Source organism: Suncus etruscus, chromosome 9, assembly GCF_024139225.1.
Source record: "Suncus etruscus isolate mSunEtr1 chromosome 9, mSunEtr1.pri.cur, whole genome shotgun sequence".
In the NCBI taxonomy this organism is placed as follows: Eukaryota; Metazoa; Chordata; class Mammalia; order Eulipotyphla; family Soricidae; genus Suncus; species Suncus etruscus.
In genome coordinates, this window is record NC_064856.1 from 64,771,448 (window position 1) to 64,790,443 (window position 18,996).

Below are 18,996 nucleotides of genomic sequence, written 5' to 3' on the forward strand. Positions count from 1 at the left end.
AAACTCCCTATCGCACTATCCAGACTGCAGACAAGAGCTCATCAGGCCAAGCCTGGCATGGGGGCATCCGTGACACCCCCAAAGGCAACGTTGTGCGCTGGGGGTGGTTAGGGCGATGGACTTGCTATATCTTCCATGCGAAGAGGACCCCTTAAGTTTCAACCATCCGGGGCGGGTCTTGGGGTACTGACCTAAAACTTAGAGGTCCCCCCGATTGCTGTCCCTGGCCTGCTGGGGGACGCGCACAGCAGCGCCTGGAGAGGAGAGAGGGCGCGGGCGGGCGCGCGCGAGTGAGCGGGCGGCGGGCGGGGCGCGCGCGGGGCCGGGGCAGCCGCCGGGGGAGGAGCGCCCGCCAGCCCAGCCCGCGCGCCCAACGGACCAGCCTGGGGGCTGGCTGTGAGGTAACTCTGTGGCAGCGGGCGGGGGGAGCCCGGAGGCGACAGCAGCCTCTCCATTCCCTAGAGGTGCCTGCAGGGCACCGGAGGCGCGGGGCGAGAGCGGAGAGCTAGATCCCGAAAAGACGCCGGAGCGGCTCTCCGCGCCCTTCGCCGGCATGTCGCGGACCCAGCCGCCGCTCCGCCCGCGCGGCGGGGATCTCGGGCCGCGGCGGCGGTGCGCGCAGCCCTGACGCTTGGCGCAGCCCCGGGGGGCGCCTCGCGACGCGGGGGGACTTTGCGGGTGGGTTGGGTAGGAGTGGTGGTGGATCAGAGGATCGCCTCCGGAGCTGGACGTACTTGCGCGATCTCCTCCACTCTCCCGGGTCCGGGCCATGAGGAGGGACGAGCGAGACGCCCCGAGCATGCGGTCCCTGCAGCCGCCGCCGGACGGGGCCGAGGGCTCGCACCCCGACAGTCAGAGGAACGGCTACGTGAAGGGCAGCGTGAGCCCCCTGCGCCAGGACCCTCCGCGCGGCTTCTTCTTTCACCTTTGCCGCTTCTGCAACGTGGAGCTGCTGCTGCCGTCGCCGTCGCCTTCGCAGCCGCCGGCCTCTCCGAAGCAGCCGCGGCACGGCCAGCTCCGCTCCCGGGCGCGCTGGGCTCTGGGCGCCCTGGCCGCCTTTGTCCTCGCCCTCCTGATGGGCGCGGGGCCCGAGGGCGGCTGGGCTGCGGGGACCGGCCGTCTCCGGAGCCTGCTGAGCGTCTGCTCGCTCAGCGTCGGCCCCCTTTTCAGCATCGCCTGTGCCTTCTTCTTTCTCACCTGCTTTCTGACTCGGACCCGCCGGGGTCCCGGGCCGGGCCGCAGCAGCTTGAGCAGCAGCGGCGTCGTCGGCGGCGGCTCCTGGTGGCTCCTGGCGCTGCCGGCCTGCTGCTACCTAGGGGACTTGCTGGTGTGGCCCTGGGGGGCCCCTCGCGACCACGACGCCCCGGCCCCGCACACGCCCCCGGCGCTGGTGGCGGGCAGGTTGTTCTTGGTGCTGAGCTGCGTGGTGGTGGGCTTGCTCCTGGGCGCGCCCCCGCTCAGGCTCCGGCACAGCATCCTGGTGCTGCTCTTCGCCAGCTGCGTTTGGTGGGTCTCCTTCTCCGGCCTCGGCTCGCTGCCCGGGGTCCTCCGGCCCCTGCTCTCCTGCCTGGTCGGAGCCGCCGGCTGCCTGCTGGCGCTGGGGTTGGATCACTTCTATCAGATCCGGGCAGCCCCTCAGCATCCCCGGTTGTCCGGTCCCGCCGAAGACAAAGTGCCTGTGATCCGACCCCGGAGGAGGTCCAGCTGCGTGTCGTTCGGAGAAACTTCGGCGAGTGCTTACGGCAGTTGCAAAATGTTCCGGAGACCCTCGTTGCCTTGCATTTCCAGAGAGCAGGTAAGGTTTCCCCCCTCCACACCCCGAAAAGGAGGACCTTGGGGCGGGACGCGGAGGAGAGAGCGGTTTGGGGATGGCTGCAGTTTCTGGAGCTGAATTCGAGCGAGTTTAGCCAGCGTGCTCACTCACTTCCCAGGGGCCCAGGGGGGAAAAAGTGTTTTGGGAAGAAAGATCGCATGCATCCCAAGGCCTTTTGCTGCTAAACCATGTGGGACGGTGTTTTTTTTTTAATCTTCTCATTGAAATCGACGATCGAATTGCACTTCTAAAAGACTTTCTGCCGTAGAGGCGTTCTGCAAAGAATGAGGTGAATTATTTACCATGTAATTAGATATAAGACTCCCACTTAGGCAGACTCTGTATCTTTTTGGTGCCTTTTTATCTAGGGCTGTTATAATGGTGATGTCTCCTGAAAGATAGCAGTCATTAGATTGTTTTTTTTTTTTAAATATAAACTTTAATTAGCTTGGTCATTATTCGTGATAATTAAGAGGGGGGGATCTGAAAGAGTAGAATAAAAAAGAAAAGAGCATTAGATTTGGAACCCAAACTTATTAATTTACTGAAAAATATGGGAGGGGGATACTTCTTACGACCCCCCCTTTCAGCAGTTAAACTCATAAAATCTTTTACTAATTCATGCTGTGTGTTTCTTACATAATTGGGGGAATGTTGTAACAATTTAACCTTTAAACTTAGTACTGTCTTCATAGATACATGCCAAAAGCCCTTCTATAGTTAATTTTCTCTGTAGGGTTAAATGTGTGTTTTTTTTTAAATAAGGAATTGAAAGCATTCAAGAAAAGCAAGTTCTCTTTCTTTTCTTTCTTTCTTTCTTTCTTTCTTTCTTTCTTTCTTTCTTTCTTTCTTTCTTTCTTTCTTTCTTTCTTTCTTTCTTTCTTTCTTTCTTTCTTTCTTTCTTTCTTTTTCTTTCTTCTTTCTTTCTCTTCTTTCTCTCTCTTTTGTGTAAGTATAGCCGAGGGAGATGATACCTGTTCTACATCACTAAGAAATCCAACAAGTGTAACTACTCTTCACTGAGCATTGACTAAAGGCATAGCATTGTACTTTTTTTTTTTTTGGTCTTAAAAATTCTTACAAGAATACCATATGGTAAGCGACACTTAATTTAGAGATGAGCAAATTGATGCTTTATGAAGCTTACCATTTGATACATCCACTTAGCAGCAGTACTGAGTTACGAAACTAGACTTTTAATTTTTCAGTGTTGTGTTCTGAGTGACTAGAATGATAAATATGTATTTGGGTCTCAGAAGTGTCTTGCTGAACTATTGATTTTTGACAGACTTTCTGGTTAGTGATATGTTTCACACTGGGACCCAGTCTAGATGAACATTGTTGTTCTTGTGTATATATTTTTCTTATTTTTTCCAAAATAACCCACAAACTACTATCACATTAATTTTAATGTGCTTAATACTGATGCATAGTGTTTCAATGAGACAACACTGTACTTCCTGAAAAAGATCTTGAAAGGTTACTTTATGGTGTGCTATTATAAATGACTTGCTGAAAAACTTAAAAAGTGTTAGGCTTTTAATTTCCTAATATTACTGCTAATTGATAATAGACAATGTGTAGAAAAATGTTTATAAAGAAAAAATGTGACAGGAATCATTTAAGGTATTATCAGCAATTTTCATAAGATAGCATTTGATGTTTGTGTTAAAAAATAGATTGCCTTTTTAACACCAGGGGGAAATAATTAAAATCAGACTTTAATCATATCTGTAGACTTTCCCCCCTGAATTTAGCAAAATTACATCTTAATGTATTTTAATTGTAGTATGTTTATATAGTCAATTGTGACTACATGTAAACTGAAAATTTTTGGTATTCTTAATCCTATCTTAGTGCATTATTCATTATAGCATCCTTTTTGAATCTTTATGTGCAGTGTTGTTTACACTAGGTAACTATTATTTGCGTTATAGGAAAACAATTTTTTTCCATTTAAAGAGTGAATATTCTCTTACTATTCTATTATACAAAGGATATTTTTGGGGAGTCATAAGTATATGTTGATAATTCAAGAATTTATAATAGTCATAGTCCAGTGTCATAAAATAAGACAGTTTTGGCATTACTAGAAATTAGTAATAGGGGACTTTTTAATAGTCAGTGTTACACTTATGTAAAAACAACTATAAAATTACTTTGTTTACAAAAGTGAAGTAAAGCGAATAGATTTTGGGCCTTTGAACCTGATATATAGAGGGAAATGCCGAGATTCATAGGCAGAGGATCAAGGGTAAAGTCTTACTTGGCTTACTGTGTAATCTTGGAAGTCAATGAACCTTTCCCTGTCTAACCAGGGGATCCCAATAACTGAATTCTATATTGCCTTCCAGTTATAAAAAAAAACTTATTAATTTTAAAGTTTTTTTACAAAGACTTTTAATTATCAGTTTTTGTAAGATATAAAGCATCATACATTAGTAATGCTCAGGCTTTACTTAAATGTGAATATTCATACTGATCACACTACTGTTTTCCAAGGTGTAATAACCAGAAAAGAAGAACAGATAATTTGTACTTTTGGAATAGAGACAACTTTCCTTAGAAAAAGTATGGACAGATTTATTTTTGAATTGGTGACATAATTATTTCTTACCCTTTCATTATTGTAAGAATTTAAATACTTTCTTAATGACTTTGAGAAGCAGTCCAAAACTCACTAGCATGTAAATTTCATTGGTGAAAATAGATTTAATAAAATGTTTTAAGTTTTGGGATATTAGGTTCTGTGTGGAAAATAATGACATATGTTTGTAAGACATTGATTTTCATGACGAGATTTAGATTTGCAGTATTTGTTATAAATAACTTTCTACCTGTCTGCCTTTTATGACAGTTTTATTTCAGCAAAGAATTTAAGACATTTAAATTTTGTCTAATTTAGGTTGACTACTGTAGTGGGACGGAAAAAGACACTATTTGTAAAACATTTGACAGGAGACATTAAAACTAACAGGAAGTTTTAAAAAGTTCTAACAAGAAGTTAACTAGCTACCACTCTATTGCATTATGCCCGACTGTTCTCAATATAGTTTTTAGCTTTCAATCAGATAATTTTGTTTGTGATAAACTAGGCAAATTTGAGGTTTTGAAAAGTATAAGTTAGTGTGTGAGATATTTTCTATACCTAAGATACTAAGTGTTTTCTAAATGGTTAGGCAAATATTATAAATTCTGTGGCCTTGAGGATCATATTTAAACTGTAAATTTTATGTGAGAAATGTATACTCATGAGTGTGAAGACTTGAATAAAAAGAGATTTTTAAAGTTGTGATTGCTTACACCCCTAAGGAATTTACAAGGTGTACCCTACTGTAAATTTACGAAGACATTGATATTTATGAATTTTATTTTATCACACCAATGAGGAAAAAAACGCTCATTTTCATATACTATTTTGTAATAAAAATCAACCTATGTAAGAATTTCATGCTGTATTTTGTAAATACTGTATGAGACTCTACCATCAGAGTTAAACCTTTCAAAAACAAATTTGATCAAAACACTCACCTTGTTTTAAAAAATCCTTTATGGCTTTTTATTGTTTACAGGATAGAGTTCACATCATTACCCTTATTTGTAGAACCCCTTTTTACATGGTCATAGATATCTTTTGTTTTTGTTTTTGCTCTTTTAGCAAAAGTCATCTAGGTTATGGAGCATACCCTTCTTGCACTGGTCCTTAAAACTAGCTTCTTGCAGATAGCTCATTTTTATCAGAAAGATTTTATTTTTCCTTTTCTGTCTTTACCACTCACTGGTTGAATTCTCCTTTAAGGAGCAAATAAGATTATCTTTAGATCATACAGCAATACCCAAATTGTTTTATAAACTGAGAACCAAACTACATTATAGAGAGTTGACTATATTTAAAAAGAAAAGTTGCCAAATTTTGCCAAGCAGTGATGATGTCTGAGATGTTTCTCATTACAGGGCACTTGAAAGCAGTAATACCTCCATAATTTGGTTTTATCACACTGAATAGGATGTAAATAGGTCTTTTCATTGTCTTCAAGCTTTCCATTCTCTGCAGTGGTAGGCCTTCCCCTGATTCACTTTCCCTTTTCACTTTCAGTTACCCAGTCCTCCTGTTTCCCTAACACAGTATCTGGCCTACCTATGCCACAAAGTTTCTTAAACTTTATCTACTTGCTACCTGGTTAGGCCCAGGAAATATTCATTCAACTCCTACTATATGCAATAGATATATAAATAATATATTTTCTCATAATGAATAATAAGATATTCATTTGAAACACAATTTTAAAAGGTTACACAAACCTCTAACCCACAGTTTAAAAAATTAGATTTTATATTCCATTCAAAGAAGGAAGAATTTGTTCTTACTGAGTTTTTTTTTAATCAGTACAAACATATTTGTATACCTACAAGAGATACTTAGAGTTTACCTAATGAAAAAACTTTTTTTCTTTTTTGGTTTTTGGTTTTTGTGTCACACCCGGCAACGCTCAGGGGTTACTCCTGGATCTACGTTCAGAAATCGCTCCTGGCAGGCTCGGGGACGATATGGGATGCCAGGATTCAAATCACCATCCTTCTGCATGCAAGGCAAACACCCTACCTCCATGCTATCTCTCTGGCCCTTGCTTTTTTTTTTTTTTTTAATAGAAATATATTCAGTGAAAGAGGGGGAGGGGAAATACTGCTAGATTTTGCTGTAAGATATTGACTCAGTCTACCTACACTTCTCTTAAACAGTCCTGATTTTCCCAGGCTGAACATCATTTTGCCAGCTGTTTGAAATTATGTGATAAATGATATATTTGTTAAAGGAGATTAGGTTAATAGAGGGGAGAGAGAGAGGAGAGTGACATAGTAAGACCTTGGAATTTTTGTGTGTGGTGTGGGGATTCATTAATTCAAGTCAGGCACTCTACTGTTGACCCACACTGTAAACCCCAAGGGAGACTTTTAAAAATCACATAGTTCAGAGCTATGGAGATGGCTCACCAGGGTGCAGTGCATGCCTTGTATGTGTGAATCCCTGAGTTTAACCCTTGTTATATCATGTCCTCTAGCACCACTGGGTAGTGTCCAGGTGGATTCCAGGACTGTGGGCCAGAATATGCACCAAGTCCACTAGGAATGGCTAGGAATGGTCTGTAGCCCTGAGCACTTCTGAGGAGGCCCCCTTTTTTTTGAAAAAAAGAAAAGAAAAGAAAAAACATTGTTCACAGTGACTTTGAAGATAAACTTGGTGCTTGATATAGTTATTTCAGGGTGACTCTTAAACCAGTAGCAGCTTTTTCACACACATCTCCCCCACTTCCCCAACTGCTGGCTATGGCCCTAAACCAGAAAAGCACAACAAAGCAAATTAACTTGTCAAAATGCACATGGTTGTGTTTAAACCAAGTGCCCTTAGAGGCCAGCCACGTAAACTTTTGTTCTATATTGAGGAAGAAGAGAAGAGAGTAAGAAAAATGGGATTAGACTATTGTCTCCTTACCTAAGGGTGTTCAGTTTAAACAAAACAGATTGAACAACTGTGCTGGCCAAACAACTTGGAGAGCTGGATTCTGTCTCAGGGTAATTCCTGACAGTTTGTAACATTGGGTTGGTTTCACATAATTTATAAGCTGATTCATGTTTGTTGAAATTGTTGTTAGAATTTTGTTCTTGGAAATTGAGCATAGAATTTTATTTCCCATTATCTTTTTTTCTTTTACAATGTTAAAACTTTTTCAATTTTTCTTCAACTAAAAGGTGTCTTAACTTTGTAGATTCTCCATGCTCCATCCTCAAAAGCACAATTGTTTCTTATATTTCACATAATTTACACACAACATATTTAAAACTTGCTTACAGAGGATGGAGTGATAGCACAGTGGTAGGGTGTTTGCCTTGCATGTAGACGACCTGGAACAGACGCAAGTTTGATTTATATATATGTATATATATACAGTGAGTATATGATTTTTTCTTCAATTTTGTTTTATTATCTTCCTTAAATAATATAATCTTCTATATAAAACATATATCTTTTAAAAAATTGTGCCAGACAGAGGTAGGGCATTTGCCTTGCATGCCACAAACCCAGAAAAGACCAGGATCCCATATGGTCCCCCCAGACTGCCAGGAATGATTTCTGAGCACAGAGCCAGGAGTAACCCCTGAGCGCAGCTGGGTGTGGCCCCCAACAAACAAACAAACAAAAATCCCAGAACTTGCTTACGATTTTTTTTTTTGGTGTGGGGGTGCACACTCTGGGTGCTCAGTCAGAGCTTATTCCAGGCTCTGTACTCAGAGGTTGCTCCTTGAAGTGCTTAGAAAACTGTATACAATGCCAGGGATTCAAACCAGGGTTGCTTGTATGCAATCAAGTGCAGTAACACTTATGCTCTGTCTCTAGCACAAAATTTTTTTTGTTTGTTTTGGGCCACAGTCAGTGATGCTCAGGGGTTACTTCTGGCTATGCGCTCAGAAATCGCTTCTGGTGTGGGGGACCATATGGTTGCCGGGGGATTGAACCCTAGGTTAGTGCGTGCAAGGCAGACACCTTACTACTTGTGCCATCGCTTTGGCCCCTCTGAAATAAATTTTTATCCATCCATCCATCCATCCATCCATCCATCCATCCATCCATCCATCCATCCATCCATCCATCCATCCATCTATCTATCTATCTATCTATCTATCTATCTATCTATCTATCTATCTATCTATCTATCTATCTATCTATCTATCTATCTATCATCTATCTAGGGTTTTGGGCCACACCCAGTGGCACTCAGGGGTTACTCCTAGTTCTGCACTCGGAAATTGCTCCTGGCAGACTCAGGGGACCATATGGGATCCTGGTCTTTTCCGGGTTTGTGGTGTGCAAGGCAAATGCCCTACCTCTGCCTGGCACAATTTTTTAAAAGATACATGTTTTATATAGAAGATTATATTATTTAAGGAAGATAATAAAACAAAATTGAAGAAAAATATCATATACTCAGTATGTTTAAGCCCCTTCTGTGACCCCCTTTTTATCCCTTCTATCTACTTTAGTAACAACTCATTTCTTTCCTGGAAGTTTTTTGCTACTCATATCCTTGCTTATTTTTATAACACCATGTTTATGTTCTGAAACAATCTAGTATCTTGTTACTATCTCCTGCCTTTGATGTTGAAGTAAATAGAACCATGCTGTATGAATTCTTTAACCTTTTTTTTAATGCTTTCTTTGATCCATCCCCTTTAATGTGGATACTTGTAGTTTTTTTCAATGGTGAATTTCATTTTATGACCATAGTAACATTTACTTATACACATCCTTGATCTTGGAACTTTAGATTGCTTTCAGTTTTTTTTTTCTAGTGTATACATGGTACTATGAATTTTCTGGCTATGCTCAGGGGTTACCCCTGACTTTGTACTCAGAGATCCCACCTGGCTGTGCTTAGAGACCTTATGAGATGCCTGGGATCAAACTGGGGCCAGTTGTGTGCCAGCAAGTGCTCTACCCACTATACTATCTCTATCACCCTAACTCAATTTATTTTTATTTGTTTTTATTGAGGTAACATTGATTTACAACATTGTAAATGTTTATGTTTCAGTGGTTCAGTGCTACCACACTACATAGTGCCTTGCTGCTACACTGTCTTAATTATAAGAGTTTCATAATATAACTTTATCCATATATATATATTTCAAGAATGTATTGGCTATTGATTTATTGGCTGTTAACATTGATTTACAATACTCTAAATGATTATGTTTCAGTTTTACCATACTACATATGTGCCTTATTGCCACACTGTCTTAGTTATAATGATTTCATAATAGAACTTTATATTTTTTCTTTGTCAAGGATGTATTGGCTCTTTTTTGGACTTGTACTTTCCCAAATAATTTTAGGATAAGCTTTTCAAGTTTCCAGAAAAATCTGTTGAATCCTGAGTGGTTATGCATTGAGTATAAATAATCTAGGAAATAATTTATTATTTATTTTTAACGAGCATCTACTTTATTTATTAGGGGAGGGGTTGGGTCACACCTGATGGCATTCAGGGATTACTCCTGGTTCTGTGCTCAGAAAGCTCCTGGCAGGCTCATGGGACCATATGGGATGCCAGAGATCAAACATACATCCATCCTACGTAGGCCATGTGCAAGGCAAATGCCCTACTGCTGACACAGAGCTAGAAGTAACCCCTGAGTGTAGTGTGGTCCAAAAACCAAAAAGAAATTTAAAAAGTAAAAAAGTAAGATATGTCAACTATGGACTTTAGATGAATAGGATGCATTAATGTATCCTATTAGTTGATGAATACATTAATCAATAATTATAATGTAATCTGGTGAAGGAACTTGATAATGGGACAAGTAGCATACATGGCAAATCTCTGCCCTTTCCCTTACATTTTGCTGTAAATCTTAAACTATCTCAAAAGCTAACATCTTAAGAATTTTTAACTTTTTAAGAAAAATAAAAGACATTTGTACAGTAATATTCAGAGACAAAGAGAGGAGGGCTGGAAGATCCAGCTCAGGACATGAAGCTCACCACAAAGAGTGGTGAGCGCAATTAGAGAAATAACTACACTGAGAACTATCATAAGAATGTGAATGAATGAGGGAAATAGAAAGCCTGTCTAAAATACAGGGGGGGTGGAGTGGGGAGGAGGGAGATTTGGGACATTGGTGATGGGAATATTGCACTGGTGAAGGGAGGTGTTCTTTATATGACTGTAATCATACAACTGCAATCATGTTTGTAATCAAGGTGTTTAAATAAAGATATATATATATATATGTCATAGGAAGAGATATGCACAAAATAGTCTCACTCATATGTGGGATTTAATAAAAATAAAAGTCTAATCATAACACTCAGATACAGAATTTATTATTAATTATAGTTTACATTTTATTTATTTATTTATTTATTTATTTATTTATTTATTTATTTATTTATTTATTTTGGTTTTTGGGCCATGCCCGGTGACGCTTAGGGGTTACTCCTGGCAATGCGCTCAGAAGTCGCTCCTGGCTTGGGGGACCATATGGGACACTGGGGATCAAACTGAGGTCCGTCCTAGGCTAGCGCTGGCAAGGCAGACACCTTACCTCTAGCGCCACCATGCCGACCCCTACATTTTATTTTTAATGAGTTTTTTTTAAGGTAACTTAAAATGTATTTTTTAAGTTTTTGTTGACTCATGTTTTTTGTTCTTATATTTTTATTACATTTTAAAATTGTATAGCTTTTATTTCTCTTTTTATTACTAATTATTATTAGCAAATCTTTAATTTTTCTGTTTTGTTTTGGGATCATACCCAGCAGTGCTCAGGGGTTACTTTTGGCTCTGCACTCAAGAATGACTCTTGGTGATGTTCAGGGGGACCATATGGGATGTCAAGGATCAAACCTAGATTGGCCCTTAACTAAAAAGTTTGAAAAATAAAAATAAAATAAAAATAAATAATAAGGGTTAAAGATGATATAAATAATATTGAAAACAAGTACTAATTCAAACAGTGACTCAAAATGTTGAAAACGGTTGATTAAGGGGCCGGAGAGAGAGCACAGCGGCTTTGCCTTGCAAGCAGCCGATCCAGAACCTAAGGTGATAGGTTTGAATCCCGGCGTCCCATATGGTCCCCCGTGCCTGCCAAGAGCTATTTCTGAGCAGATAGCTAGGAGTAACCCCTGAGCACTGCCGGGTGTGGCCCAAAAACCAAAAAAAAAAAAAAAAGGATTGACAAACACAGATACACACACACACACACACACACACACACACACACACACACAAAGGTTGATTAAGACTGAAAGATAACGGCCTAGAGCAATAGTATAGTGGGTTTGCCCTGGTACTGCATGGGTTTTTCCAAAATTATCAAAAGTTATCTCTGAGCACAGAGCAAAGAGTAAGCCTTGTGCACAGTGGGTGTGGGCCCCCAAAACCCCAAACCAAAAATAATAAGATTATACCTTTCTCTCTAATTATTGCTTTATTTGAATCTCACCAGTTTTGATGTGTAGCATTATTATTATTTAGTACTTTCTTTTTTTTGTTTGTTTAGTACTTTCTAAATTTGTTTTGCTTTCTCTTTTTGTCCAATAAGTTGTTTATAAAAACAACTCTAACCATTGCAAGCTTTTCTAGTTATTTTGTTATTATTTTGGATTTGATTTATGATCAAAGAATGTTGCTTAATGCATTAAGTTTCCATACATGTTTTATGTTCTTGAATATAATATATATTTTTCAGTTGTGAGGCATAATAATAATTAGTTATCTGGGAGATAAAGGCCAATAAAGTTGTTCTTGATTTACCTTGTATGTCATTCTGATTGACCTGCTGTTGTCTGGAGAGAATACTAACAAAAAATTCTCAGTTATATGGTAGATTTGTCAATTTCTTCCACAGTTTGCAACTGTTTTTCATCTTTATATGTATGGAGGATAGAGCTTCTCATATCAGATGTGGTTCATGAGAGTCAAAAGTTTCATGAGAGCACCTTGTAATTGTCTACCAGTGGTCCTCAAACTATGGCCTGCGGGCCACATATTGTATTTGTATCTGTTTTGTTTCTTCATTGCAAAATAAGATATATGCAGTGTGCATAAGAATTTGTTCATAAGTTTTGTTTTTACTATAGTCAGACCCTCCAGTGGTCTGAGGGACAGTGAACTGGCCTACTGTTTAAAAAGTTTGATGACTCCTGGAACGGTATAGGAAAGCAACGAAATGTTAGTTTGATCAGAGTTAACATATTACTTTCCCACCTGCCTTCCTTTTGTTGTTATTGTAAAAGGGGAGTGGTCACACATACTTTTGGTTTTATTTATTTATTTATTTATTTATTTATTTATTTATTTATTTATTTATTTATTTATTTATTTATGAGTTGGGGTTATACCTAGTGCCACTCAGGGACTACTTCTGGCTCTGTGCTTAGGGATTGGTATTGGCAAGATTTGGGAAACTATCCTGTACTGGGATTTGAACCTGGGCCTCTAGTTTGCAGTGAATGTGCTCAACTTGTTGAGTGTTCTCTTGAGCTCCTCACAAACTGGTTGTAGTATTTGCAGCTTGGTTGTGACGCTCACGGGGGTTTGCACTCTTGGCTGCAGTGCTGGGGGTGACAAACAGTATTGTTGTTCAGCAGGATCCTATTTGCCATGTAAGTTATTTTTATGGATTAAACTTGTCCTTGGGTCTCAACTTATATTTATAAATTACCATTTATATATATACAAGTCCCTGAATATTCTAAGTTAATAAACAAATTATAAATGCATGTTTGCTGCAGTTTCCTTGAATGTGTTTATTCTAACAGTTTTACTTAATTTTCTTTTCTTTCTGAGGTATCTTTGGATTCTCTTTTAGTTAAAAAATTTTATTTTTTTAATGATTTCTTTATCTAAGATGGTTACAAACATGTTTGTAATTGGGTTTTAGACATAAAATGCATACCCCCCTTCACCAATGCAACTTTCCCGCCACTATTGTGCCCCTATTTTCTACCTGCCCCATCCTCTTGAAGATCTGTCTTGAAGACAGGCATTTTATTTCTCTCTCTATCATTGTCATGGTAGCGGTTAGTGTAATTATTTCACTAGCTGCCATTACCACTCTTTGTGATAAACTTGTTATCATGGACTGGTCCTTCCGGCCCTCACCTCTACTGTATTTGGGTGTTATTATTAGACTTTTATTTTTATTAAATCCCACATATGAGTGAGACTATTTTGTGCATATCTCTTCCTATGACATATATATGTATATATCTTTATTTAAACACCTTGATTACAAACATGATTGCAGGGGCTGGAGAGATAGCACAGCGGTGTTTGCCTTGCAAGCAGCCAATCTGGGACCTAAGGTGCTTGGTTCGAATCCCGGTGTCCCATATGGTCCCCTGTGCCTGCCAGGAGCTATTTCTGAGCAGATAGCCAGGAGTAACTCCTGAGCATTGCCGGGTGTGGCCCAAAAACCAAAAAAAAACAAACAAACAAACAAACAAAAAAAAAACAAACATGATTGCAGTTGTATGATTACAGTCATGTAAAGAACACCCCCCTTCACCAGTGCAATATTCCCATCACCAATGTCCCAAATCTCCCTCCTCCCCACTCCACCCCCCCTGTACTATAGACAGGCTTTCTATTTCCCTCATTCATTCACATTCTTATGATAGTTCTCAGTGTAGTTATTTCTCTAATTGTGCTCACCACTCTTTGTGGTGAGCTTCATGTCCTGAGCTGGATCTTCCAGCCCTCCTCTCTTTGTCTCTGAATATTACTGTACAAATGTCTTTTATTTTTCTTAAAAAGTTAAAAATTCTTAAGATGTTAGCTTTTTTTTTTTTTTTTTTTGGTTTTTGGGCCACACCCATTAGATGCTCAGGGGTTACTCCTGGCTATGTGCTCAGAAATTGCCCCTGGCTTGGGGAGACCATATGGGACGCCGGGGGATCGAACCGCGGTCCGTTCCTTGGCTAGCACTTGTAAGGCAGACACCTTACCTCTAGCGCCACCTTCCCGGCCCCAAGATGTTAGCTTTTGAGATAGTTTAAGATTTACAGCAAAATGTAAGGGAAAGGGCAGAGATTTGCCATGTATGCTACTTGTCCCATTATCAAGTTCCTTCACCAGATTACATTATAATTATTGATTAATGTATTCATCAACTAATAGGATACATTAATGCATCCTATTCATCTAAAGTCCATAGTTGACATATCTTACTTTTTACTTTTTAAATTTCTTTTTGGTTTTTGGACCACACTACACTCAGGGGTTACTTCTAGCTCTGTGTCAGAAATTACTTCTGGACAGCTCTGGGGACCACATGGATTGCTGGGGATTGAACTTGGGTCGCCTGTGTGTAAGGAAAATGCCCTAGCCCTACTCACTGTGCTGTCACTCTGGCTCTGACATATTTAACTTCAAGTGTTATACTTTTTGTGGGATTTCAGTTGTATAGTGATATTTATTTATCATACATATATGAGAAATAGAACTTTTTTTTTGGCTTTTGGGCTACATACAACTGGCTGTTCTCAGGGCTTATTCCTGGCTCTGTACTTAGGAATCATTCCAGTGGTTCCTTACCCCCTGTACTATCTGTCCAGCCCCAGAAAATTAGAATTTCTAAGGAGAATAGGCACAAATTTAAAATCTTATATGTATATTACATATTAAAGAAATGATTGATAAATTTATGAAAGATGTAGATCTAAGGAAACTGTCTATTTTATAAAGAGGGACAGAAATGGAAACTAAACATGAGAAATTAAAAAAAAAATTGGAGAATAAGGAAAAAAGATTTAACATGGACTTAATTGAAGTTCCAAAAAGAGATAAAATGGAAAAACACTTTCTATTTGGAGGGGATCTTAATGACTGTAAAATAAAACTTTATAGAACTAATGTAAAATACATAACTCATATGTGAATCCAAGCAAAATAAAAATAAATGTAACCTTAGTTTCCAAATGTATAAAGCCCAGAAAAAGAGACATAATGAAAGAAACCAGAGAAAGGAAAATTATGAAAATTAATATGTTATATTGAAAGGTTAATTATTAATAATAATGGAAACCATAAAACAGTAAAATGTCTTTTTTGTGCTGAAGAAAAATATTTGTCAGATTTGAAAAAAATCATTACTCAGAAAAATAATATTTTAGAATAAGAAAAAATTTTCTCAGCAAAAACTTTTTATCACCAACAGCACATTTACTTTATGTAAATGGAAGAACTGAAATTAAAAAAGAATGCTAGTGAAATACAGGCAAAACTAAGAAACATGATGTATAAAATTTTATTAACAATATTCCATTTGTGAGGAGAGGGCAAGAATTTACACTAGAAGACAATAACACTTATATTGGTAGAAAAACTTAAATAAATTAGTGTATGATTATAGCAGAATTTAAAGATAAAAAAGTATAAAAATATATTTTCATAGAAAGATATATATATATATATATATTTCAAAACTGGGTGTCTGAAAAATCTAGTGCTGTTCTTCACTCACACTGTTTCTTTTAAACAAACACCTAGTTTGGAAGAAAAAATATAGAAGTTGGTTTTATTAACTATTGCATGTCTTCACATGTATGAGCTTGTTATCTCTAAATGGGATATAAATTCTCTGAGTGTGTCAACATTCCTGTTTTATATATTTTACAGAACATTTATAAATTCACAATAGATATCTGTTTTATTTACAATTATTGCAATTTCTCATAATTTTATTGTTCTATGAGTGAAGAAAAAGCAAAAGAGATAATTCCTAGTCTACCCTTTTTGGTATTTTCATTAATAATTTGCAATGTATATCCAACTACAAACATGTTTGTAATCACAGTACTTAAATAAAGAGAAAAAAAAAACCCAATTTGCAGTATGAATCAGGACGAAGCTGGATAATTTAAAATGGAATCTTCGCTGAATTTGCTTCAAATCCTATGTGACCCTGGTACCACATAGGTCTCTTTGGCGATCACTAAGAATCACCCTGACCAGAGTCAGTTCTAAGCCCTGACCATCACTGGAAGTAATCCAAAATCTAAATGAATAAATAAATAAGTAGCATTTACATCATTTATAGGATATTGGGCAAATATTTAAACTTCTCTATAGTTCTGTTTCCCCCGGTATAAATTTGGACTCAAATTACTTGACTGTGGGAACCTGAGTGATAGTATAGTATAGTGGGGAAGATACTTGCCTTGACGTGGCTGACCTAGGTTTGATCCCTGACCTCTCATATGGTCTCCCAACTGCCATCAGGAGTAATTTTTTTGTTTTATTTTTTTTGGTCACATCCTGTGATGTTCAGGGGTGACTCTTGGCTCTGTGCTCAGAAGTTGTTCCTGGCAGGCTCAGGGGAACATATGGGATGATAGGATTTGAACTGGGTCTGTCCTGTGTTGGCATGCGAGGCAAATGCCTTACTGCTGTGCTATTGCTCCGGCCTCCAAGGAGTAATTCTTGAGCACAGAGTCATGAGCAATTCTGAGCATCACTGGGTGTGGGCCCAAAAAGTTAAAAAAAAAATTGTGCTTGTTATGTCAACTTAATTTGAAGTTAATTATAAGGTGAATTGAAATTTCGATCTTGCAAATAATTTATTTTAATTGTTTTGGTCCCTCTTGCAATCCACGTTAATTTTGAAATGCCTACTTTAAGGGATTCTAATGGGTGAATTTCTTCCAGCAGTTGTTGGGTGGAAGAAAACCAAAAATAATATTTATATACAACAATGCTTTTAAGAATAAGTAGTTAATTTAATTTATTAGTATTATCTTTTGAAATTTCATAGGTAAAAAGCTTAAAAGCCTTTGGCTAAGCAGTTACTATCCCTGAATTGTTTTTGTTCCAGTTTGTCATTTTGGAGTTAGAGGTGTAAGGAGCTTCAAACAAATGTTCTTGCCCTTTATTGCTTCATAGTTCACTAGCTCTTCAAAGTGTTGACAGCTATGTAGTCCCGCCCCAGGGATGATAAGAGTGACAAGAGATAAGGAAACTGACAAGAGAGAAAGGGCATGTAAAAGTGACTCCCTCAAACCCTCTACCTACTGTGCTATCTATCGCTTTGACCTCTAAGATGTTCATTTGTATTTTATACTGAACTACTGAGTGTAATTTATTCTCACATTATTCTTTTTCATATCCCTCTCTGCTCCTTGAAGAATATGTTAATAATGTTTGCTGAAGGGATGAACTTCCAGATCTTAAAGTTAGTTCTATATGGTGCTTGCTTATATTACAACATTGCCTTTAGGAACCATGAAGGAGCACTAGATAGGCTCCCAGAAGCAAAAAGCATTGGGTAGATATGGTCTTATGTACTGTTTTGTTTAAGTCCTGTGAGTTACTATTCCTCTCTAGGAGAAAGATAGTGAGAGGATAACGAGAGGTCAGAAATATTCAGGGGGAAATTCCTCCACTTGGAAACTGAGAAAAAGCCATTGCCTCTCAACTTGAAAAGATAAAATGCCATTTGTGGCCCCCCCCCCCCCAGTTTTTCCATTATATATCTTTGCTTTTATGACTAAGTGATTCTGTGTGAATGTATTCAACTTAAAAACTGAAGCTGAATTCTGTGGGATTTTTCCATACGTATTTTTTCCCTTCATTTAGTCCCTTCATTCTTGGTGTGCACATGTTGTTTCATTTAACATTTAATCTCTATGTCATTAGGTCTTTGTACCTCTACTATATTTTGTGATCTTCAAATGCAGGAAGGATATCCTATTCATTTTTGTTTCTTTGCTGCTTGGTGTGTACCAAATCATTTATTGACTGGATCAACCATGTTACATATCAATTTCTCACAAAATGGCTTTATTTGTAGTTGCTGTGTGATACTTATAATTCTATAACTGAAATACCATAGGAAGGGAACCCGAGGGGATTAGTTCTTGAAGTCACAGAACCACCAATAATCTTTGGAAGAGGAAACTTAGTTTACTTGAATGTATTTATAGATAAAGTTTGGAAGAATATTGAAGTTGGGAATATAGAGACAATATCATGGATAGGTGTTATCTCTTTCACAAAAAAGAAGACAGGTCTGGAATGATGTGGAGTATTTGCTTTGCAATGTAGCAATACCAGGATCAATCCCCGACACTGCATGGCCTTCTGAGTACCAAGGAAAACCCCTACGTTCTATTAGGTGAGATCTCAAAATTAAAACAAAGAGTTGGAATGATTTGAATTGACATCATGGTGCAACAGTAGTGTTACAAGCAATTCTAATAGTGCCTTTTAGATATCACTTACCCCCCCCCCCCCAAAAAAAAAAGAAAGCTTCACATTTAATTGAAAATTTCTAGGAAGACCCAGCCAGGAAATAAATGGCTCAGTGGCAAAAACACCTACTTTGCAGACTGAATTTTATCTCTTGTGCTGCCCACCTGGTGTGGTGTTAGGAACCCCTGGCATCATAACAGAGTGCCCAATCTCCAGAACACCCACCAGGATGTGTGTGCATTGTAGCTGAAAGATGCATAAAACTAGTAAGCAGTTGTATGAGCACAACTGAGACCCCTGGCAAACACTAAAACCAGACTGCATGAGAGAGCACCACAGTTAATAGATTGTGGCTTTGAGGAGCACAAGCGCTAGAAATAATAGCTAAAGTGTGCAGTCCCTGGTGAGCACTTCAACCAAAATGTAAGC

The 18,996-nt window shown here is 38.8% G+C and overlaps 1 protein-coding gene across 1 annotated transcript in view; it reads left to right on the forward strand.

Annotated features, from left to right (window-relative positions):
* The first annotated feature begins 725 nt into the window (after window positions 1–725).
* Window positions 726–18,996, forward strand: part of PDE3B (phosphodiesterase 3B) — a 136,275-nt gene continuing 118,004 nt past the window's right edge. The window contains exon 1 of the mRNA XM_049780993.1: window positions 726–1,795. Coding sequence (XP_049636950.1) covers window positions 770–1,795 — 1,026 coding nt within the window. The 5' untranslated portion in view covers window positions 726–769. The remainder of the gene's footprint in view (window positions 1,796–18,996) is intronic.